This window comes from Cnephaeus nilssonii (genome assembly GCF_951640355.1).
Source record: "Cnephaeus nilssonii genome assembly, chromosome: 13".
Lineage (NCBI taxonomy): Eukaryota > Metazoa > Chordata > Mammalia > Chiroptera > Vespertilionidae > Cnephaeus > Cnephaeus nilssonii.
Window position 1 is genome coordinate 583,344 of NC_137084.1, and position 22,516 is coordinate 605,859.

At 70.3% G+C, this 22,516-nt stretch overlaps 2 protein-coding genes across 4 annotated transcripts; both read left to right on the top strand.

Moving 5' to 3' along the window:
- Positions 1–1,788: 1,788 nt before the first annotated feature.
- CD81 (CD81 molecule) lies at positions 1,789–17,646 on the top strand. Its single transcript, XM_079787637.1, has 8 exons — positions 1,789–2,055; positions 11,202–11,316; positions 14,177–14,274; positions 15,473–15,547; positions 15,778–15,882; positions 16,318–16,416; positions 16,960–17,046; positions 17,120–17,646. The coding sequence occupies exons 1-8, from the start codon at positions 1,990–1,992 to the stop codon at positions 17,180–17,182; spliced, it is 708 nt and encodes a 235-aa protein (XP_079643763.1). The 5' UTR covers positions 1,789–1,989; the 3' UTR covers positions 17,183–17,646.
- A 137-nt stretch (positions 17,647–17,783) lies between these two features.
- TSSC4 (tumor suppressing subtransferable candidate 4) lies at positions 17,784–22,515 on the top strand. 3 transcript variants are annotated; one of them, XM_079787633.1, is made up of 3 exons: positions 17,784–19,008; positions 20,236–20,355; positions 20,430–22,515. In XM_079787633.1, the coding sequence occupies exon 3, from the start codon at positions 20,450–20,452 to the stop codon at positions 21,413–21,415; it is 966 nt and encodes a 321-aa protein (XP_079643759.1). In that variant the 5' UTR covers positions 17,784–19,008; positions 20,236–20,355; positions 20,430–20,449; the 3' UTR covers positions 21,416–22,515. The 3 variants fall into 3 exon arrangements, with proteins under 3 accessions (XP_079643759.1, XP_079643761.1, XP_079643760.1); XM_079787635.1 differs by having other exon boundaries at positions 20,236–22,515; XM_079787634.1 differs by lacking the exon at positions 17,784–19,008 and having other exon boundaries at positions 19,572–20,355.
- Position 22,516: the final 1 nt, after the last annotated feature.

Here is a 22,516-nt window from a genome sequence, read left to right on the forward strand (position 1 = left end):
TGCATCTCACTCACACACACACACACACACACACACACACACACACACACACGTTCTCCTGCGGGCTGTTTCTCTGGAGAACCCTGACTAATACACGGTGGTGGGACCCCTTCAGTCCTCGCAAGGTCAGTTGGTGGCCACTGGGCCAGGCACTTCAGAAGGGGTCCCCGGGCCCGGCCGGCGTGGCTCGGTGGCTGAGCGTCGACGTATGAACCAGGAGGTTCCATTCCCGGTCGGGGCACAGGCCCGGGTTGTGGGCTCCATCCCCAGTGTGGGGCGTCCAGGAGGCAGCCGATCCATGATGCTCTCTCACCATTGATGTTTCTATCTCTCTCTCCCTCTCCCTTCCTCTCTGAAATCAATACAAATATATTTTTTTTTAAAGAAAAGAAAAGAAAAGAAGGTGTCCCGGGACAGCCCACCTGTGCCAGCGCCTAGAGGAGGCCCCGAGCCTCGCCAGCCCCCGGTCCCTGGGCGTGCTGATCCCACCGGGGGCTGAGGCAGCCTCCTGCCACTCCTGTCCGCGTTCCGTGGGGAGCCAGGCCTGCGACTTCCCTGCAAAACCCTCCCATCGCCCCCACGGCAGTCAGAGGCGCAGGGAGCTCCCCCCCCCCCCAACCGCCCTGGTCCTCCCCTGCCCCGCGCTCCACCCCCTGCCTTCCTTCTGCTCCTCCACCCTCAGCGAAGGCCTGTGCTACTCTTCGTTTATTTGTTAAACATGTTTTTATCGATTTCGGTGAGAGAGGAAGGGAGAGGGAGAGAGAGAAACATCAATGATGAGAATCATTGATCAGCTGCCTCCTGCACGCCACCTACTGGGGACCGAACCTCAAACCCGCGGGAATGGAACCACTGCCCGGAGCCACCCGGCCGGCCCGTGTCACTCTCGTTACAGTGTCACTCGGACGTGTTCAAACTAACACGGAGGCCGGTGGGTGCCTGGAGCTCCTGCACGAGTACGAAGCCACAGCACATTTTAAAACTGACCAGGAAGCCCGGCCCCGGCGTGGCCCCGGGGTTGAGCATCTACCTATGAACCAGGAGGTCGCAGTTCGATTCCCGGCCAGGCCACGGGCCCGGGTTGTGGGCTTGATCCCCACTAAGGCGCGTGCAGGAGGCAGCCAATCCGTGAGTCTCTCTCATCATTGATGTTTCGCTCTCTCTCTCCCTCTCCCTTCTTCCTCTCTGAAATCAATAAAAACATATATTTAAAAAAATTAACCGGGAAACTAGTGGGGTACAGATGGCCGCGGCGGCACCCACGAAACACACACACTTGGAGGCTCTCTCCCAGGTGGCTTGGGCTTCCCAGGCACCCCGCACTGGTCTAGGGGGCGCCCTCTCGGGGGCCTTTCCAAACCAGCTCAACAGCTGTCAGCAACGGCCCGCCCTGGGCTCCTTCCAGGACCCTCGGCGGCGGCCGCCCGACCCCAGCCTCCCGGCCCCCCTCGTTCCACCGCGGGAGCCACGTGCACACAGCGCGCTGCCGTCTAGGCTGGGCCCTGCAGGCACACCCCCTCTTCCACGGGGGCCGCCTGGCGGGGTCCACGGCGCCCGAGGGGGGGTCCGGGGAGAGGGGCTCTTCCCCGGGCTTCCTGGCTGCAGGCCTGTCCCCGGGCGCAGCCCCGCGGGGCTTGGAGGGCGCCCCGGCCTGGGGTTCCAGCGGCGCGGAGACCCGGAGCATCCCTGGGGCGGGCAGGGGGCGGCCGCGCGGGCCGGGGGCGGGGCCTCCGGGGGGCGGGGCCTCGGCGCCGTATAAATAGCGGAGCGGGCGCGCGCCCCGCCAGAGAGCGAGCGCGCAGCGGCGGCGACGACCTCACGTGTCCCGACCGGCCTCCCGCGTCACTCTTCCCCGCGCCCCCGGCCCCCCCGCGCCCCCGGCCGCCGTCCCGGCCCCGGTCCCGGTCCCGGCCCCCGGCCGCTCGCCAGGCCCAGACCCCGCGCCCCCGCCCAGGACCGGCCGCGCCCCAGGCCCGCCGCCGCGCCGCCATGGGGGTGGAGGGCTGCACCAAGTGCATCAAGTACCTGCTCTTCGTCTTCAATTTCGTCTTCTGGGTGAGCTGGGGGGGCCGGGGGAGGCGGCGGAGCGGGGCGGGGGGCGCCCCGGGGCCCGCAGGCCGCGCGACCCGCTAGGCCCCGCCGAGGGGGCGCAGTCGGGCCGCCAAGTTGTGGGGCCACCTGTGCGCGCGGGGCTCGGGGTGGGGGCGTCCTGGGCGGGCAGCCGGCGAGAGGGGGGGCGTCCGGGCCACCGCGCCCCTCGATGGCGGGCGGGGGGCTGCGAGCTGGGTTTGGGGGCCTGTGGTCAGTGGGGTCCGGAGCCCCGCGGCCGGGCCGGGCCGAGGCATTTCGGGGCCTCCGGTCTGTCCCCGCTCGGGGAAGGCGGCGGGTGCGGCGGGTGCGGGGGGTGCGGGCTCGAGGCCGCGCACCCTGCCCGCTCCACCCCCTGGCTGCTGTGTCTGGGACCATCCTGCCTCGCGGGGACGGAAGGGGGGCTCGAGGGCGGGGCCCACGGCGTCCCGCCCCCATGAGCTCATCCGGGCCACCGCCCCTGGGTGGGTGGCTGGTCCAGGGGGGTGCATCCTCCGTCAGAGTCTTGGGACCGTCCACCCCACTCTCTTGGCCCAGCCCAGCGCACCCCTCATTCAGCTGCTACCGCCCCGGGGATCGCGTGGGGGGTCCAGGCGCACTGGGCCTGGAGTGGCCGGTGGGCTGGGGTGCCTGCACCACGGGGACCCCCGTGTGTGGAGCCTGGCCCCACCGCCCTCCTCACCCAGACCAAGGGTGCAGCCTGGCCTCGCGGGGGGACCCGGAGACCTTGAGGGGTGTGGGGCTGCGGCAGCCCTTCCGGTTGGCACAGGGCAGCCGCCGGGAGACCTGGGCGTCCCTGAGGGGGCCGGGCCAGCCTTGGGCACCCACTCGGGAAAGAAGCGCCCACAGGATGGCCATGTGTGGGTGCAGGAGGGTCTGAGAGCCGTTTCCTGGCCTGGGTCTCAGCTGCCGCCGGGGGCCGGCTGGGCCTGGACTTTTGTTCTCACTTCCTGTTGGTGCGCAGGGGCCCGGAATGGGTGGGGGTCACACGGCCATGCCCGGCCTCCCCAGGCCAGTGACTGGGACCCCCGCCCAGGCCCCACGCTGCTGGCTGCTCACCCTCCGCGGAGAGGACGGGATGCCGTGGGGTGGAGGGTGTATTCCTCAAGTGGGCGCAGGAAGGCGAGCTTGAGGAGTGGGCCCCGGAGCAAGTATGGGGTGAGGACACGGTCACCCCCGGGGCCCAGGGTGAGAGGACAGGGACGGGACTGAGCTCTAGCGAGGGGTGCAGTGGGGTGTCACATCGACGGGGGCGGGCCTGGCGTGGCCCCAGGCAGGCACAGGGTCTTTGCTGAAGGGACGGTGTTCTCGGACTTAGCGTTTGCCTGCTCTGGCCCTGGGGTAGGGGCCAGGGGGTGTCTGGGTGGCCCCCTGAGCTGGATGTGAGGACGAGGACGCCGGCGGGAAGTGGAGGGTGGGCGGGGGAAGGGGACTTCTCAGGAGTGGGTGCTTGTCCCTCCCACCTGCCCCCTGGAGCCGTCTCCAGGGGAGCCCACCCCGTCGGAGCCCCGCTGGGTGGCCTGGTGGTTTCCCAGGCAGCGGGTGGAGCCCGGCACGTCCCCCGGGCATACGGATGGCAGTGTTCCTGGGGCCTCCCTCCTGGGCCTGCCCCGCGGAGCTGAGAGCCGAATCCACCCACAGTCGCCTTGGTCCCCAGTCACGGGCCCCACCCACCCACGCCGGCGGGGAGCGCTGGGCCCTGCGTGCTGGGGGCACTCCCTGAGGACCCCCCTCTGCGCCCCCGTCCCCTGGCTGCAGCATGGCGGCGTGGCGTGGACCTGGGTGGAGGCCACACCCCACGGCTCTGGTGCCGGCCCTCAGCTCCCCCCCCTAGAGAGGGGTCCTCTGAACCCTGTCCCCCGGGTGTCGGTGGATGAGCTCGCCGAGGGGCGAACGCAGGAAACGGTGTTGGCTGTGCCGGCGTTGCCTTGGGGACGGCCTCCGGGCCCTGGGGGGAGGGAGACCCCCAGTGCCCAGCCTGACGTGCTCGCTGGGCATCCCGGCCACAGGGCAGGAGTGGGCGCTGAGGTGGGAGCCCGGAGAAGAGGGTGACGATGGGAGTCTGGATCCGGGAACATTTAGTCACGTCTCAGAGAGTAAGAGGCCCCCGCGCGGGAGTGGCCTCAGGCGGCCTGGCACGCTGGTCCAGAAGGAGCGGTCACCCCCACGCCCACTCGGGCACGCCTGCCCTCACCCTTGCTGACACCCTGGGCCCCAGGCGGCATCCACGCAGCCTGCCCCAACCCCCACCTGCTCTGCGCTCCCGGTTGGCCGGCATCCGGCTCTGCGGCGGGGACACAGTGCCACGCAGCGAGGAAATCCCCCGTTGGGGTGGGCTGGGAGCTTCCTGGCCGAGGTGGCCGGGAGCCGAGTGCTGGGGCAGGTCAGGGAGGCGAGGCTCACCCTGCTCACTCACCGAGCCGGTGGCCTGGGCGGGCGTGACGGGGCGGGGACTGGCCTCACCTGGGGGTAGGTATGTGCTGGGCCTCTCCCTGGGGGCTGCCCAGAGAGCCCCGGAGGTGCCTCCGGTCCTTGGGGGCGGCGGCGCGGCGGGCGTGCCTGCCTGGGCCTGGAGATCCTCTACCTAATGCAGCCGGTGGCCGCGGTCCAGCGGCCGGGCTCCAGGCCTGATGGGAACGAGGCTGATGAGAAGCCTCACTAACGGGCATTTAATTTTCGCTTCCAGACGGCACATGACTGTCTGTCACTTAGCGGTGCTGTCGCCTTCCTTCTGGGAGGGGGGGCCCTGGAGGCTCTGGCAGGAGGGGGTGGGGGGGAAGGGGGCGGAAAGGCGGGGCGGGGGGCGGGGTGGAGATCTCCTGCGGCTCTCTGGGGTGGGCGAGGGGACCCTAGGTGCCCTGGGCGTCTGGCTGAGAAGAGGAAGCCTGGTCCTGGGCCCGCGGCCTCGGGCAGGTTCCCTAACCCGCTCAGCTCTGCTTCCGGCCCTTGAGTTCAGCTTTGTCTTTACTCTTGCTGCTTCCCTGTCCCGACAGGGGGGCGGCCCCAAACTGCTCCCCAAGACCGAGCCCCGGCCTCCACGTCACCTAAATCTGAAGAGTCCTCAGATCAGTGAGGTTCGCAGTCCAGGAGCCGTGGAGGGAGACGGTCCCCTTGGCACTGGCCCCGTGTTTTGGAGAGGCCCAGGGGGCGGGGGGCGGCGCCCAGCTGCTGGTTCTGGCCCTGGCCCCCCAGGACCCGGCTGGACACGGGCGAGGGCTGGGTGACTCGGCTGGGAAACACCTATCCGGTGGCCGGACTCTGGGTCCAGACGGGAGACCAGCCTCCCCGGGAATGGGCCGGGCGACCCTCGGAGCTGCTGCCCACCTGCCCAGCACAGGTGGTTCGAGCCAACACGCTTCCAGAAGCTTCTGGGCTTCTCAGCCCCCGCGCACCCCCCCCCCCCACAGACACACTTTGTACTTGGGGGCCTGGCCCCAGCCCCTCCCGATGGCAGAGCAGGTTTACATAAGACCATTTGGGGGCCTCCACGTGGACCCTCCGATGCTCGGGGAGCACCCGCCAGCGGGCAGGGGCCATGCCCCAGGGGCTGACAGCTGGACCCCCATCCTAAGCTGGCCCCCAGCGGTGGCAGCGAGGGTGCCTGGGACAGGGCCGGGTGGCCAGGCTCGGGGTCCCGGAACGGCCCGGGGGCTGGGGAGCAGGGACCCGCCTTTCCCTGGTCCTTACAGCAGTGCCCCCGCTGCTAACCTTGGACGTGCTTTCCTTGTTGTTTTCTGACTTCTTTAGAGAGAAGGGAGGGGGGGTAGAGAGAGAAACATCGCTGAGAGCCACCGATCGGCTGCATGCGCCCTGACGGAGCCGAACCAGTGGCCTCTTGGTTCGTGGGCCAACTCGGCTGCGGAGCCACGCCGGCCGGGCTCTGCTGCTAACTGCACGTTACGGGGTGACGTGACCATTGCCCAGAAGGCGAAGGGACAGGAAGGCAGGGCTGCCCCGCCGTGTGGAGCGGGCGGGCAGGTGACCCACCTGGCGCCCGGTGCTGCCGCCCGGGGATCTCTGCACCGACTGCCCTGCGTCCCGGTCTGACGCCTCGGGGGACGTCTGACCTGTGCGTCACCTGTGGGCAGTACTGAGGCTGGTTCTCTGCCCGGCCGAGAGCAGCTCCTGGTGGGGGGCGTGGAGACTCGGGGTTCAAGACGCTGGGCACCGCTGTGAGCGCCGGAGAGAGGACCCCAGGCGGCCCACCTTCCCGGGGGCTGGGAGGCCTGAGCCCAGAGCTCCGTGCTGGGGGCCCGGGTGCGGGAGCCACTGAGGGCAGCGGGTTGGGGAACCAGTGGCTGCAGCCCACCCGGGGCTCCCAGGGGGGCTCCACTCCCCACCCCAGGGCCGGCCCCCCCTCCGCACGCACAGCCTTCCCTCGGCCCCACCCGGTAACAGCCCGCTCCCCTTTGCCTCCTCCCGGGCCGGGCCGTTCCCACTGGCTGGCAGCGCCTGAGATTCCCGGTGGCCACGGGAGGAAGTGGTGGGCAGGCCGGAAACCAGAGCTGGGACCGGAGCCGTTCACAGCCCTTAGCCAGCCGGTGCCCGGCGGCTTCTCGGTGCTGCTGGCCCGGGACGCCCGGCCTGAGCCATCTCCTCCTCGTCAGACCCGCCGGCCCCGCTCCCCTCTCTGCAGGCCACCCGACCTCTGTGTCCCACGTGGCCCCCCAGCAGGGCCCAAGCGCAGAGGGGCTTCCCACAGGAAGGCCCCTCCGGCCAGTGGGGGGTGGGGTGGGGAGCAGGGCTGGCTGGACCAGGGCTGGCTGGACCAGGGAGGGGGCCTGGCCCTGGGAGTAGCTGGGCCTCCACTGCCCGGAGAGGTGGCCGGGCCCTCACGGTGGGAGGTGGCACCTGTTCCCCAGCCCGTGGGGCCCAGGGGGGCAGTGTCCCCCCCCCCCCCCCCCCCGACTCCCCGCCCTATTTTTAGACGCCTCGCTGGCGGCTTCCTGAGGTCGAGGGGCCGAGGGAGGTTTCAGCTTCCTGTGAGCCAGGTCCCGGCAAGCGTCCTTCCTGCCTCCGCGGGCCTGGGACAGCCGCGCGCCCGGAGCCCGAGGGCCGGTGCCACCAGGGAGGAGTCTGCCCTGTCCCCGCGTGTGGGCAGAGCGAGAGTCAGCCCGCAGGGACCTCTGCTCCCCCGCCCCCTCCGCTGGCTTCTCCACCGGGAAGGGCTCCGGCTCCCAGTGTCTCCGGCCTTCACCGGCCTTCCCGCCGGGCACAGCCTCCGGCCCGGCCTCCCCGTCGCCACACCCGGCGGGTGTTGGCGGTGCCATTTCTCAGCAAGATGTGCCCCTGGGCTGAGCGGGGCCGAGGCCCGTGGGTGTCCCTGTGGCGGCCCACCCGGCTCCCCGGCTGCCTTTCCAGAGGACGGGCTCGGGTCCGGCTAGTCCAGCGTCCCTGCACGGGAGCTGTCCCGCCGTGGCGGTGGAATGCGTGGGCAGGACCCGGGGTGGCGCTGGGCCTGCTGGTGGGGGTGGGGAGACGGGTGGGGCCTGTGTCTGGGTCCCTGCAGAGGGTGGGGCCGCTGGCTGGGCACTGGCTTGGCGGTGAGGGGGCCTCGGGCCTGCCGGGCAGCACCCCTCCCTCGAGCACCCTCGGCGCGGCTTCTTGGAAACGCAGGGCCGGGCAGGAGCCCAGCGTGCTTGGCAGCCCTGCTCCGCCGGCGCCATCACGCCTGATTCTCGGAAAGGAGGAGGAAGGAGACAAGCGGAACTGTCCCGCAGGGCTACGGACGCCCTGTGCTGTGCCCGCGTGGGCCCCCCGGCAGCCCACAGGGTGGCGGCTCAGCCCCGAGAACTGCCGCCCGAGCAGGCGCCCCTCCCCACGGCCGGCTGGCAGGGGTGGTGTCCCGTGGCCCCGCGTGGACGCCGAGGGCCCCGGTAGGCCGGCCTCGCAGCTCCCGCTGGTGTGAGGAGCTCGGCACCGTCTCCCTATGCGGCACCAGGCCCGGCGCCCACGCGGTCAGCTCACGCACCCCGATGTCCTGGCGTCACTGACGCGGCGGCTCCTGCTCGCCTTCCGTGGACAGACAGCGGGCTGGCGAGCCCCAGAGCGTGTCCCCTAGAGGCCTTGCTGCTTAGAGGTTCAGGGGCCAGGGGTTTGGGGTGACTTGTGTTTTATTGGACACAAACGGCACGTGTGTAACGTGTACCACTCGTGAAGTTTTGACCCAAGCAGGCGGCGTGACGCTGTACCCCCATCGGGATGGTGGACCCGGCTGCCAGCCCCGAGGGTCCTCGGCCGTGCGCTCCCCCCTCCGCTCCCCACCCCGTGCCAGGCAGCCCGGCTCCTGGGCCGAGTTTGCATTTCTTGGGGGGCTGCCCGTCAGCGCCGTCGCCGGGTGTTGCCGCCTCGGGTCCCCACGCTCTTGCTGGCAGGGTCCCCGCGCTGCCGCACCCGTTGGCTCTGTTCCCGCGTCCAGGCCCCTGCGGGTGGCGTCAGGCGGCCCCCAGGTTGGGGCTGTGTCACGGGGAGCTGCCGGGGCACCTGGACCTTGTCCGCGGGCGCGGCGTCCCTTTGGCGCAGGGAGGAGGCTCGGGTGGGCGCGGTCTCACTTCGGAGCTGTGCCCCCCCCCCCCGTTGGAGGTCCTTGTCCTCGTCATCCTGTGGCCCCTCGGCGGGGGGCCCCCGGGGACCTGTTGGGGTTCCCCGATGCCCGTGGTGCCCTGTCTGTCCACGCGTACCGCCGTGGGCTCTCCTCTCGGGGGAGGCCGTTCACAGCGTTCGTCCGTCGGGAAGATCGGGCCGTTTTCTTACCTTGAGATTCGAAAGTGCTTTCCAGACTTAGGGAGCCACCCTGCTCCGCCGCCCGCCCGCCCGCCCAGTGGGCAGCTCGTCTCGGGGACGGGCGCTGTCTCAGGGCCCTGGCCTGCCTCCTGGGCCGAGGCTGTGGGGTTCTGGGGCTCCGGACGCCGTCCCGCCCCTCCCTCTGCTCTTCCATTGTGGTCGGCCCATCGTGCAGGTGACGGGCCGGGAGGAGGGGCACGCCAGCCAGGCCCTGCCGCAGCCTCCCAGTTACTCTCGGAGGGCAGGTTGGGGGTCACGGGGGTGGGGCGGCTGGTGAGGATCCCTCCTTGATGAAGGCGCCGGGGGTGGGTCCCAGTGTCCCTGGACTGGCTTCTCCCCTCAGCTCCCGGGCGAGGGGCTGGCTGCACAGAAAAGGGGGGCGGCCCCAGCCCAGCCGGGCGCCACCCCACGCTGGGCTCTCCCGGCCACTGGACACTGAGGCCGGCTCTGACCGCAGAGGGAGGCCCCGGCAGCTCCCGCCCCTCCCCGCTGTCCTGGAACGGCTCACAGAGCGCTCTGGACCACACTTTCCAAACAGAAGAAGTGATGTTTTCAGGCCAGAGTTACCACGGCAACCCGCAGCCTCCTCTGGAGTCACAGATGGCAGCCAGCTCTGAGAGGGGAGGACTCGGGCACCCACCCGCCCCGCCCCCACGCTCCACCTCCCCCCATGCAGGTCCCACGGGCTCTCCAGCCCCCTCTCGGGGTGACAGGCATCACAGAGCAGGGCCAGGATGCTGGTGCCTGGGGCCCTGCCCTCTGAGGGTACGCGGGGGCCTGAGTGCCCTGACTTTGCCAGCAGGTGCACAGTGGGACCCAGGAGGGGAGCGCTTCACACCCCTCCCCGCCCCCCCACTCCCTCACCCCCGCCCAACTAGCAGACCCCATGAACTTGGGGAGGAGGAGCTGAGGACCCGAGCCCCAGCCCGAGGGGGTGGGAGCCCAGCTGCTGCTGGGTGCCTGTGCCCCGCGCCCCCCAGCTGAGCCCAGTGTAGAGGGTCCGGGGTGGGGGGTGCAGCCCACAGTCCTTCCTGCCCCTCGCCATTGCCTGGTGTCTCCTGCCTGGGTGCTGGGGGCTCCCCTTGGGGTGGTTCTTGGTGCTGGGCCTGAGTCTCACAGGGAACCTGTCCCCCCTCTGGTCACCCTCCGGGGGCCCCCCCCCCGACCAGGGCCGTGGGGTCAGGCCTGAGGCTGGTCAGCTAGTTTCTCCGGTCTGGTTTTTTCTTTTTTTTAAAATTATTTTGATTGACTTCAGAGAGGAAGGGAGAGGGGGAGAGAGAGAGAGAAACATGGATGATCAGCTGCCTCCTGCACGCCTCACACTGGGAATTGAACCCGAAACCAGAGCATGTGCCCTGACCAGGGGGAATCGAACCTGTAACTTCCTGGTTCATAGGTTAAAGCTCAACCACGGAGCCACGCCGGCCGGGCTGTGTTTTGACTTCTCTCCCCCATTGGACACGTGGCCGCGGTCAGTGGGGTCGGCGCCTGGAGGTTCCCAGCATCGGGATGGGCGGCCGGGCTCAGCGTGGACGCTGGAGGCAGGAGCGGCCAGGCCTTCCCACCAGGGCCCTGCGGCTCCCGGAGCTCAGCCCCCTCGGAGGGCACCCAGGCCTGGCCGGTGCTCAGTGGGCGCAGGCCCGGTGGGCCTGGTCTGGCCTCATCCCCAAGGGCACACCCACTCGCCACCGAGCCGCACCGAGTCCCCTGAGGCCCCGGGCGCCCCGTCGCTCACCAGGCTCGGAGGGTCCTCCTTCCTGCCGCCCCGTCCGTCCGGCGAGCCCGGCGGCTTCCTTCCTCCCGCTGCCTCCCCCGCCCGTCCTCCACGGGCTCCCCGTCCTCCACGGGCTCCCAGGTGCCAGGACTGTGGGCAGTGCCATCCCCGAGGGGCCCGGTGCTCCCTGGGCTGCTTGGGGTCTGCGGTGGCCTGTGGCCAGGCCCAGCAAATGCAAACGAGGGCGCCCCCTAAAAACACGGGCACCCAGTTACACGGAGCTGCAGACGGACGGCGAGCACGCCTGGGCACTCAGCACGTGCCGCGGTGTTTAGGGGGCACGCCCTGCAGGGTGTGGCCGCCTGTCCTGGAGTCGCCCTGCAGTGGTGGGTGGGGACCCGCGTCGTGGTCCCTGCTGGCCTTCCTGGGGCACCTCAACAACGCCCGCAGAGCCGGCGCCCGGCGGCCGCGGAGGCCCTCGGAGACGGAGCGGCGGCGGGGAGGCCCGGCACCGCCCCGGTTGCTCCGTGTGTGGCGGTTCACACGCGGTGTGTTACGGTCACACCTGCACTGCGGCCCTGGGCCACAGGTCACACCTGCCCTGTCCTTTCCCCAGCTGGCCGGAGGCGTGATCCTGGGCGTCGCCCTGTGGCTGCGTCATGACCCGCAGACCACCAGCCTCCTCTACCTGGAGCTGGGCGACAGGCCTGCACCCAACACCTTCTACGTAGGTGAGTTCTGGGGGGCTGCGGGCGGGGCCAGCACCATGGCTCAGTAGGTATCATCTGGTCATGAGCTCAGCGAGGCCAGACAGGCAGTCAGGGAGGGCTCCCAGGAGGAGGCGGGGCTCCCACGAGGAGGCGGGGCTCCCAGGAGGAGGCGGGGCTCCCAGGAGGAGGCGGGGCTGAGTGGGGTGAGGTCAGCCTGGGGCCTGAGGGCCTGGGTAAGACCTTGGGGCCTGTGTATCCCCCACCCCGGGTGGTCCAGGGAAAGCTGGAACTGAGGGGGTGTGGCTTCTTGGGCCCCTGATCGCTCTGAGGGCTGAGCCAGAGCTGGAGGGCGGCCGCTGAGGGAGGCGGGGAGCTGTGTCCTGGTGGGTATTTTGGGAGGCTCCCTGGGAAGGGGGCCAGATGCCTGGGCAGCCAGCGCCTGAGACGGGGATGGGGGGGTGGGGGGGGTGGAGGGTTGGGGGGGTGGAGACTCAGGCCCAGGAGGGAGGGCGGGTCCGCTGCCTCAGGCCACCCACAGCCACACCTTGCTGCCTTGTTAGGCTGCCCATTGGCCCGTCGGCCTCCGCTGTCTGGGGGTGGGGGGGACGGAAGCGGGGGAAGGGGGTTGGGCCAGCCGCCATCTCCAGGGGCAGGGGAGGCCTGTCGTGGGTCCCAGCCAGCGGGCGGAGGCGGGCCTGGCCCTGCTGGGATCTGGGTGTTTGGGGAGATGTTCCCTTCAAAGGAAGTGGGTGTGACCTTCGGGGCGGGCTGCCTGGCCTGGTACAAGGCCTGGTCTGGAGCCCCACAGACCTGGGTACAGGGTCCTCGCCGGGCCGGGAGGCAGAGGCCTGGGTTGCAGGGACCTGGACAGGTGCCCCTCCCCCCTGGAGAGCCCAGCCTGTGCCTCGGGCCGTGGTTCCCTGGGGGCAGCCTGAACCCTTTATCTGCAGGCCCCCCAGAGGGAGCCCCTCACAGGCTGGTCCCGGGGGAGCCCCGCCACGAGAGCACACGTGGGCACCACCAATCCTGGGCCAGCCTCACAGGTGTCTGAGGACTCGGGGGACCCCTGGGCTCTTGAGGGCTGTTTCTCTCCTGGGGGGCCCCTTGCAGGTGTCTCCTCCTTCCCACCCCCCCCCCCCCCGGACTCTAAGCCAGCAGCCACCAGGCGTGACCCAGCGGGTCCCTGTCCCGTCCCAATGCCGGAGGGGCTGCTGGGGCCGGGGACGGGAGCCCCCCTTGGGCAGGCGATGTGGGAAGGGGTCCCTCTTCTGGGGGTGAGCTGTCCTGCTCGAGGTCCGGCCTGGCTGGAGAGGACCTGAGGCTCCCGGCTTCAGGCCAGGGCTGGGCTTGGGCGGGAGCAGGGCACAGGGCACAGGCGGGTCGGGAGGTTGGGGGGGCCCGTGGGCAAGGCGTCCCCCTGGGCAGGTGCTCCCCGGCTGCCCCGGCTCTGCCCGTCTCCTGGCCGGGCAGCTGCCCTGGGGAGGCAGCCTCCGTGCTGGGCCACCTGGCGGGCGGGGTGAGGGCTGGACTGGGCTGCTGCCACCGCCGTGGGCACGGGCCTCCCAGAGCCCCTCTGGCTGCCCAGCCCCTGCCCGGCCACGAGGCCCTGGCCTTGGGGCGCGGCCCTGATGTGGGCTGGGCAGCCAGGGACGGGGCAGGGCAGCAGACGTGGGCTCTCCAGGACAAGGGCTCTTTGTGCGATGCCAGGACGAGGGGCGGGTCAGCGGGCACTCTCAGCACGGGCAACCCTGCGGCCGAGGTGGACGCCCGACCTCACCTGCGAGCTGACGGGTCCCGCGCTGGGGGGAGGTCTGGGGTTGGGCCTGCGGGGCTGTGGGTCGGGCACCTGCTCGGGGGTCTGCTGGCCCCTTGCAGGACCCTCCACAGCCCTGGACACGACAGTCTCCTCCCGGGCCCTCAGCATCTCATGAACCTCACTGAGGGAGGGGGCTGTGCCGGGAGCGGGGAGCCCCTAGGGCAGCCGTGGGGGAGGCGGCCCCTCGGCCAGGCTACGGGCGCCACCGGAGGCTTTGTCCTGAGCCCGGGCATGAGGGGGTGGGGGGCTGAGCTGGGTCCTGCTCTGGAGAAGACGGGCTGCCCTCGTGTGCTGTGCCGACCGGTGGCTGGGGCTGCAGAGGGCGAGGGGCTGGGAGGCCCTGCAGGGACGAGGTCAGCGTCCCCAAGGGCACCGGCGGCTGGTGGGACGGGGACACCAGGAAGGCTGCATGGCCCGCCGGGGCCTCTGGAGCCCCTGCCCGGTGGCACTCCTGCCTCCCCAGGCGTGTGTGCCAGCCTGGTGGGCACTCGGGCAGGGCAGGAGGACACACCGACCCCTGCGTGCCATCCTCAAGCTGCCCTGCCACCACACACCGTCCGGGCAGGGGGCCCCGCTGCCCGCCACCCCAGCTCCCGGCCACCGCGCCCGCGGTCTCCAGGCTGGGCCTTGGGCGGGTCCAGCCCCTGAGCTCCGATTTGTAGAGCCACCCAGGCAGCCAGGCCTGACCCCTGCCCCAGAGCCGCCGGCAACAGTGGGCACTGCATGCCACTGGCAGGCTGCCCCACCTGCCCCACCCCAGCCCACAGCTGGGCTCTCCCCGCTGTGGCACCAAGACAGGGCTGTGGGGGGCCGAAAGGGTGCTGATTGTAGGGGTCACACAGGGAGAGCCGGTCCCCTTAGAGCTCTGAGCCCTTCCCAGAATGCCATGGTGCCGAGAAGAGGAAGCGGGCACGGGGCCTCACTGGCGGCCGGGCTGCAGCGCCCTCGCTGCTCCTCCCGGGCAGGGGCGGGCGTGCACCCGCGGGGAGAGGTCTGGGGGTGGGCGCCAGGGGACACGGCCAGGAGGTCCCGGCGGGCGGCACTGAGGCGCGTGTCCTCCCGCAGGCATCTACATCCTCATTGCCGTGGGCGCCGTCATGATGTTCGTGGGGTTCCTGGGCTGCTACGGGGCCATCCAGGAGTCGCAGTGCCTGCTGGGGACGGTAGGTCGCGGGGGGATGGGGGAGCCACAGGGCTGACGTCCAGGGAAGAACCGGGAGCGCCGGGAGGCTGTGCGAGCTCAGGAGCTGGGGCGCCCCCGTGCCCAGTCTGGCCTGGTGGAGGGGTCATGGCAGCCGGCACCTTCCCCGAGGCCGGTGCTCACGACCCTCGTAAATGCCACCTGGCTGATGGCTGCTCTGCCTGGGTCCCGAGGCCAAGTCCCAAAGCTGCTCTCTGTTTCTTCAAAATGCCACAGAGGTCATACCTGGGGAGCCCCACCCTCAGGGGTCCCGGACGTAATAACATGGGGAGCCCCACCCTCAGGGGTCCCGGACGTAATAACTTGGGGAGCCCCACCCTCAGGGGTCACGGACGTAATAACTTGGGGAGCCCCACCCTCAGGGGTCCCGGACGTAATAACATGGGGAGCCCCACCCTCAGGGGTCCCGGACGTAATAACATGGGGAGCCCCACCCTCAGGGGTCCTGGACGTAATAACATGGGGAGCCCCACCCTCAGGGGTCCCGGACGTAATAACTTGGGGAGCCCCACCCTCAGGGGTCACGGACGTAATAACTTGGGGAGCCCCACCCTCAGGGGTCCCGGACGTAATAACATGGGGAGCCCCACCCTCAGGGGTCCTGGACGTAATAACATGGGGAGCCCCACCCTCAGGGGTCCCGGACGTAATAACTTGGGGAGCCCCACCCTCAGGGGTCCCCGGCCCTGCGACCTGGCTGTGGCCTCCAGGGCCTCCGGTGACCCCTCCTGCGGGAGAGGGAGGAAGGAGCACCTGGGCTCCCGCCCGCCGAGCCCTGGCCTCGCCTCCCTGCCCAGCTGCCCGCCCGTGGCCACCAGGAGAACATTGGCCAAGTCTTAGCCTCTGTGCCCCCCGGCTCCATGGGGCTCATTCCCAGGCGGGAGGTGGGTGGGGGGTCCTGCCCCCCCCCCCCACACACAGTGGTCACTTGGATGTTGGTCATCTGTGGGAGTCCAGCCCCACGCCGCTGCCACTGGTCTGGGCCTCTGAAAGGCCCGGGTGGTCCCGGCCTGCCCTGACCCCCCCATCTGCCCTGACCCCTCTCTTTATCCTGACCCCCCCTGCCCTGACCCCCCCCCGTCCTGACCCCTCTCTTTGTCCTGACCCCCCTGCCCTGACCCCCCCTCTTTGCCCTGACCCCCCTCTCTCGGCCTTTGCAGTTCTTCACCTGCCTGGTGATCCTCTTTGCCTGTGAGGTGGCCGCCGGCATCTGGGGCTTTGTCAACAAAGACCAGGTGAGCCTCGGTCCGTGGGGATGGCCAGTCCCGCTTGGGGGCAGGGAGCAGCACCCACTGCTAGGTTGGGGGACAGTCAGACTGCGGGTGCTCTTGGGGCTCCTCCTGGGGCCGACCGGTAGGAAGGCCACGGAGGCGCTCGGGGGAGTGGCCTGGGGTGGGCTGGGGGCTGGGTCTGCGCTGCGAGCCCCTGAGGCCCGGCCCTCACTTGGGGGGCTTCCCCTCCCCAGATCGCCAAGGACGTGAAGCAGTTCTACGACCAGGCCCTGCAGCAGGCGGTGGTGGACGACGAGGCCAACAATGCCAAGGCTGTGGTGAAGACCTTCCACGAGACGGTGCGGGCCGGGGGTCAGGGCGCTGAGGGATGGAGGGAGGCGGGGCGCTGAGGGACGGGGCTGGGGGGGGGGGTGCTGAGGGATGGGGGGAAGCGGGGGGCAGGGGTGAAGCCTGGCCTCAGCTCCGACCTCGGGAGCAGGAGGGACCTGGCAGCCCTGCTCCTCAAGGACCATGGGCCCCCCTGTAAGCTGGGGGTGGGGGAAGGTGGGGGGCTCCTCTGGGACCTGTGGCCCTTGGTGGGGATCAGATGGGCTAGGCCAGCGGGGTGCTGGGTCTCTGAGCAGCAGAGCTGAGCAGGAGAGGAGGGGGGGAGGGGACCGTCCCAGCCCCTTGCCCTCGCCCACGCCCAGCCGGGACCTCTGCCCGGCGGGTCCTGGGCCCTCCCCTCGGTCACTGCCGCGTGCGGGGCTGACGGCCGCCCTCTGTCTCTGCAGCTCAACTGCTGTGGCTCCGACGCGCTGGTCACCCTCACCACCTCCATCCTCAAGAACAACCTGTGTCCCTCCGGCAGCTCGCTGTTCAGCAACCTGCAGGTGAGGGGCCTGGGCGGGGCCCGCCTGCTGCCCAGCCCCGCCCTCCGGGGTCCCGGGGTGGCCACACTGAGAAGGGGACTGTCTACCGGTTTGGTTCCTGGTGGGGCAGCTCTGGGTCCGACTGCCAGGACGGGGCGGGCGCCCGGACCTCCCGGTCAACGCCCAGGTCCTGCTGCGTGATCTGCGAGTGGAAGAGGGCGCAGCACGTTGTGCCCACATGTGTTTTAAAATACATTTTATTGATTTTAGAGAGAGAGGACGGAAGAGAGAGAGAGAGAGAGAGACAGCCATCGGCTGCCTCCTGCACTCCCCACACTGGGGATCGAGCCTGCGACTGGCACGTGTCCTGACGGGAAATCGAACCGTGACCTCCTGGTTCCGAGGTCGATGCTCAACCCCCGAGCCACTTTGGTTTGAAAACGTGTCAGATCAGACACGGCAGAGACCTGTTCTGAGGGGCGGGGGAGTGCCCCCCACCCATGCTCTTCCGCAGTGACCCTCCTGCATTGCTGGCGCCCCTGACCCCCGCCCCGCCCCCCACAGGCGGACTGCCACCAGAAGATCGACGACCTCTTCTCCGGGAAGCTGTACCTCATCGGCATCGCGGCCATCGTGGTCGCCGTGATCATGGTGAGTGGGCGGGTGGGCGCCTTCCCCACCCCGGGAGGCGGGTGCTGACGGCCGCCCCTCCCCCTCCCCGCAGATCTTCGAGATGATCCTGAGCATGGTGCTGTGCTGCGGCATCCGGAATAGCTCCGTGTACTGAGGCCCCGCGCTGCCCGGCCCGCTGCCCGAGGCCTGGGCGTCCGAGGAGGGCGGGCTCGGCCTGTGTAGATAACCTTCCTGGTATTACTCTGCTACACTTACTAGCCTTTTTACTTTTGAGGTTTTGCTCCCCATTACCTTTTGGGGCTGACATCACCTGTAGGTGGCATAGGAGTAGGCCTTGGGGACTGCAGGGCAGGGTCCCCTCTGCTTCTGGGCCACGTGGGGGCTCTGCCAGCTCAGCCAGGCCTCCCGGGGCTGAGAGCACCTGCCGCCCGCCTGCACGCCCACCCCCAAAGGCTCCGCCTTTTTTAATCCTCGTTCCCTTCCTGCCACCGGCCTCAGAGCTGGGTCTGTGAGCAGCCTCTGCCTTCGACACACCTGTCCTTTCTAACGGCACCTTTCATTGTAACTACATCTCGAAAGTCACTTAATAAAGGAGGAGAGACTAGGCATGCTAACACACCACCGGCCCTGCCTGTGCCCGCCGTGTGTGCGATCTGGGGGCTGGGGGCAGGAGCCTGGCGCGGGGCTCAGCTCTGTGGGCCTGGCTGGGCCCAGGTGTGCTGCCCACCCTGCTGGGCGGTGGGGGGGGGGGGGGCCTGGGGAGCACTCCATGTGGCAGGGGCCCCTGTGTTGGGCCCTGTGCCCCCAGAAACATCCTCCCCCCAACCTCACCCCCACCCCCACTCCTGTGCACCCTGCCCGGAGGAGCAGGAGGGGATGAGCTGGGGTGGCCTCTGCAAGACCCGCCTTCCTCCTCCTGCAGGAGGCTCCCCCGGGGGTGGTGCCTGCCCATCTCGGTGCCCAGAGGAGCTGGGTGGCTCTGGCCAAGCTGCATCTTGCGGGGCTGGAGGGGGCGTCCACCCTCCGACCCAGTGGACTCAGGCCCGGCGTCTCCTGCCTCGGCTGCTGGCGGGGAGACGCTGGGGGGCGTCACCGTGAGCCTCAGGCAGGCACCCACAATGTGGAAGGTCAGCTGACCCCTGGAGGCCAGAGGGTCTGGCTGTGGATCCCGTGGGCGGCCCCCTTGGGGGCAATGGGGAGCCCTGGGGCCTCAGCAGGTCGCCCTCCACAGCCCGTGCCGGGCGGGCGGGCAGATGGCCGAGGGGCTGAGGTCCGGACGCCCTGCGGTGTGACCCTGAGTGACACGGACGGGGACGAGGCGGCCGGGGTGCGGCGGGAACGGGCCGGAACCCGCACTCCCGAGGCGCCGGGACAGCCCGGGGAGGGCGCCAAGGGACAAGGTCCCCGCACTTAGTGGGGCACTACGCGCGGCCTGCGGCCTGTACCCGGAGCCAGCCATCCGCTTCCGGAGCCACCCCCGAGCGGGATGCCCCGGCTCCGCCTGGCCGGACCGCCCAATCCGGGCCCAGAACCCACGAAGGACGCGGCCGGTCACTTCCGTCCAGGACCGGAAGTGTCCGCGAACGGCGCCCGCCTCGCGCTACGACGCACTTCCGGCTCGAGGGGCCGCTGTCCTCACGGCCTCCAGTAGGGGGCGCTGGAGCCTCGGGAACAAGGCGAGGACCGTTAGACCTCGCGCATTCTGGGAGTCGCAGTCCCCACCCCTAACCCCCTTTAATCAATTCCGGGTTCTTTTCGCGAACCAGTGACGCCATTTCCGGGGATGGGAAGGTTAGGAAGAGAGCGCACGAGTAACGATCACATGTCCTGATAGGCCTCGGGAGTAGTGGCCCAGTGCCTTGTGGGAGTTGTAGTTCATCGGGCCCAGCAGCTGCGGCGCTCGGCCGGCGAAGGACTCGGTTTCCCAGAGGGCCGAGCACGACGCAAAGATGGAGACGGCCGGGCCGCTGTAAGCCGCAGGTTTGTGAAGAGAGCGGGCCCGTAGTACCTCGAGGGGGCCCTCTGCGTCTCCCGGGCTTCCAGGCCTGGCCCTTGGGTCCTCGAGTCTCGTGAGGCCCGGGCCGTGGCCCCCAAGACCCAGGCCTCGAAGCGGGGAGCCTGCTGCGCACGGGGCCGGCTGCGGGCCCATCCCGTGGGGATGTCAGGCTCTGCTTCCAGCGGGGAGAGGTGGACGGGAGCCGGGGTCCCGCTCCCCAGCTCCGCGGCCCCGACGCGGCGCTGCCCTCTGAGCTCCTCCCGTTCTCGGCGACGCCGTCGGCCGCTTCTCCCGGGCTGTGTGGTGGGCGGGAGGCCACCTGGGAGGCGGGGAGCAGCTCGGAGCCCCGTGTGCCGGGCAGACGCGCCCCGCTGGCCCTGTCGGGCCCCAGCGGACACCGCGGGGTGTGCTCCTTCCTGGGGGGGCGGGACCCCGGGAACGGGGACCTCGTCGTGTTAGGCTTGTGCAGGGCGCGCTCAGCCCCCGGGCCCGCCTGGCCTCGGGGTGAGGGGCGAGGGGCGCAGGGAGAAGGGGGGGCGGTGCAGAGGGCGAGGCTGGGGCCCGGAGACACCGGCTGGGCCCAGCGGGAAAGGGGTGGGGGCCGGGCGGCCCGAGAGGCGCCCCCGGAAGTCGCTCCAGGAGCCGCAGGGACTTGCCTCCGCCCAGCGGGGCTCCTGCAGGTGCTGGTCGGCGCCCTGTTCCCTGAGCGGGACCCTCCGATGTCCAGGACGTGACGGCAGACACCTCGGGAGTTCACAGGGCAGCTCCCCGCAAACACAGGAACCCCCCGTCCTGCGGGCCTGGCAGGGGCCGCGCCGGTGGGGAGGGTCCGAGTGGAGCCCAGGAAGCTTGGGGCCCTGGGTTCAAGCCTGAAGGCCGCTTGCTGCACCGCCGCCCCCAGAGGCCCCTTCCTCGCTGCGTTTGGACTTAGCATTTGGGTCTAGGGGTGCTGCGGCCCAGGATGGGTGGCCGAGGTGGGGGCCAGCGAGCCCTCCCCTGGCCTGTGGGTGCTGAGTGAGGTGGCGGGTCGGAGGCACCGCTACCCCGGCCTCTGCTGCTCGCTGGTCATGGTATCAGCCCCGGGTCATGGCACCAGCCCCCGGGTCGTGGCACCAGCCCTCCCTCACCCCCCAGGCCCCCTCCCACCCGTTGTGGCGCGACTGGGCACATTCACTGTCTGGTCTGACTGGGCCGTACCTCCCCTCCCTCAGCCTCGGTGGAGCAGCTGAGCAGAGCCGCGCAGGGGACTTCCTGTTGAGGACACAGCCCAGCCTCTCTCAGCTCTGCCCACAGGACTCGGGCTTCGGCATTGGCACCCGGCACCCAGGAAGGTGAGGAGAGGGCGTGCGGGGGAGGCCAGGCCGGGCAGGGCTGTGAGCGCGTGCCTCATGCTGTCTGGGTCTAGGTGTGCTGCGGCCAGGACGCATGGCTGAGGTGGGGGCCGGCGAGCCCTCCCCTGGCCTGGAGGTCGAGCAGGGGACGGAGTACGACGTTCTGCCTCCGCCCACCGTCTCCCTCAGCGACTCCGACTCGGACTCCGACCTCAGCTGGCCCGGCAGCGCCCCGCTGGAGGCTCTGTCCCCAGAGCTGCTGCCTGGGGAGACCCAGGGGGACTCAGGCCCCGACAGCTCCCCCTCGCCGCCCAGGGGCCCCCCCGCTGCCGCCGTGCAGCCTTTCCACCTGCGGGGCACCAGCAGCACCTTCTCTCAGCGCAGCCAGAGCATCTTCGACGGCCTGGAGGGGGCGGCCGGGCGGGCTCTGCCCTCCGCGGGCCAGGCGGGCCTGGGTGACAGTGGGGGCTTCAAGCAGCCCCGGGTGCCCTCCAGCCGGCCCCTAGCAGAGGGCCTGGGCAGAGCCCGGCAGAGCCTCATCCCCCCCAGGGTGCCCCCCGTGCCCGACTACGTGGCCCACCCCGAGCGCTGGACCAGGTACAGCCTGGAGGACGTGGCCGAGGCCAGCGAGCAGAGCAACCGGGCAGCCGCCCTGGACTTCCTGGGCTCCCCGCGTGGGGCTGCGCCCGGCGACTACGAGCCCTCCTTCAACCAGGACCCGTCCAGCAGCGGGGAGGGGAGGGTCGTCTTCTCCAAGCCCCCCCGCGGCGAGGCCAGGCCAGCCAGGCCCGAGAGGAAGAGGGTCCTGCAGGAGGCGGGGGGCCCGGGCGGGGCCGAAGGCACCGTGGAGCTGGCCCACCTGGCCAGGCCTGGGAGCCCGGAGGCTGAGGAGTGGGGTGGCCTGCAGGAGGTGGACATGCCCGAGGGGGCCCCCCACAGTAGGCCAGCGGCAGGCCCCCCGGCGGTGGAGACGGTTGGCTTCCACGGCAGCAGGAAGCGGAGTAGAGACCACTTCCGGAGCCAGAGTGCGGGCCCCGAGGCCCCCGGTGCAGAGGGCTGACAGCGCTGAGGGCTGACAGCGCTGGCCCCCAAGTCAGGAGCCCGCCCCTGGGCTGGGAGCCAGGTGGGCAACCTGTAGGTGGCGCCGTGGCCTGGTTGGGCTCAGGCAGCGGTCTTTGGGCAGGGACCTTGCCAAGGGGACTGGAAGCTGGGCCCACTGGTGCCCATGGAGGAACAATAAAGGTTTTGGGTTTTACTCAGGCTCCGTGTCGCTCTAGACCCTCCCCCCTCCCAGGACCCGGAGACCGGGACCTCTGCTCTCCAGCCCACCGAGGGCTGCTCCCACGCGAGCCTCCTAAGCGTCACGGCTCCCACACGAGCATCATGACAGCGTCACGGGCTCCCACGCGAGCGTCATGACAGCGTCACGGGCTCCCACGCGAGCATCATGATGGCGTCACGGGCTCCCACGCGAGCATCATGATGGCGTCACGGGCTCCCACGCGAGCGTCATGACGGCGTCACGGGCTCCCACGCGAGCGTCATGATGGCGTCACGGGCTACCACGCGAGCGTCATGACGGCGTCACAGGCTCAGAGAGGTCTAAATCGCCCTGCGTTCAGCAGCAGTGGGTCTTCCCGAGGGACTGAGTGGCTGGCCCTCGCCTCGCATGGGGGCGGGGAGCCTTGACCCCAACCCACGGGCCAGGGAGCCTCTCCCACGGCACATGGTCCACAACCCGGCGACCCGAATGCCTCCCAGGGCCCACGGGTCTGTGGGCTGCAGCCAAGGTTGGGCCTGTTCTCCGGGTCCCGTCCCAGGTAAAGCAGCCTTCAGGGCGGGGGCAGTGTCCTGAGCTGCTCCCCGGACTGGACGCGCTCCAGCCTCTGAGCTGCTGGGGCCTGGGTGGGAGCCGACATGCACAGCGAGCACGCACGCCGGGTCTTAAGGGCAGGCACTCCAGCCACAGCACGTCAGAGCGGTTAGTTTCTTATCAGGCGACAGGTTGGGTAGGGGTTGGTGTGGGCCCCGAGGCGGGAGGTGGACGGGGCTTGGCGAGCGCTCGCTGTCCTGGTGCAGGCCAGCCGGCCGCCTCTGAGGCTCCAGCAGGTGCCAGGCAGGCATGGAGGGGTCCCTTTCGATGAAGCCATGGCGGGGAGGG

Bases quoted from the DNA above. Each gene is read 5' to 3' on its own strand.
- TSSC4 (XM_079787635.1), top strand. From the start codon at position 20,450: ATGGCTGAGGTGGGGGCCGGCGAGCCCTCCCCTGGCCTGGAGGTCGAG.
- CD81 (XM_079787637.1), top strand. From the start codon at position 1,990: ATGGGGGTGGAGGGCTGCACCAAGTGCATCAAGTACCTGCTCTTCGTC. The intron at 14,275-15,472 runs GTAGGTCGCGGG...CGGCCTTTGCAG, and splicing joins CGCAGTGCCTGCTGGGGACG to TTCTTCACCTGCCTGGTGAT. The intron at 15,548-15,777 runs GTGAGCCTCGGT...TCCCCTCCCCAG, and splicing joins GCTTTGTCAACAAAGACCAG to ATCGCCAAGGACGTGAAGCA.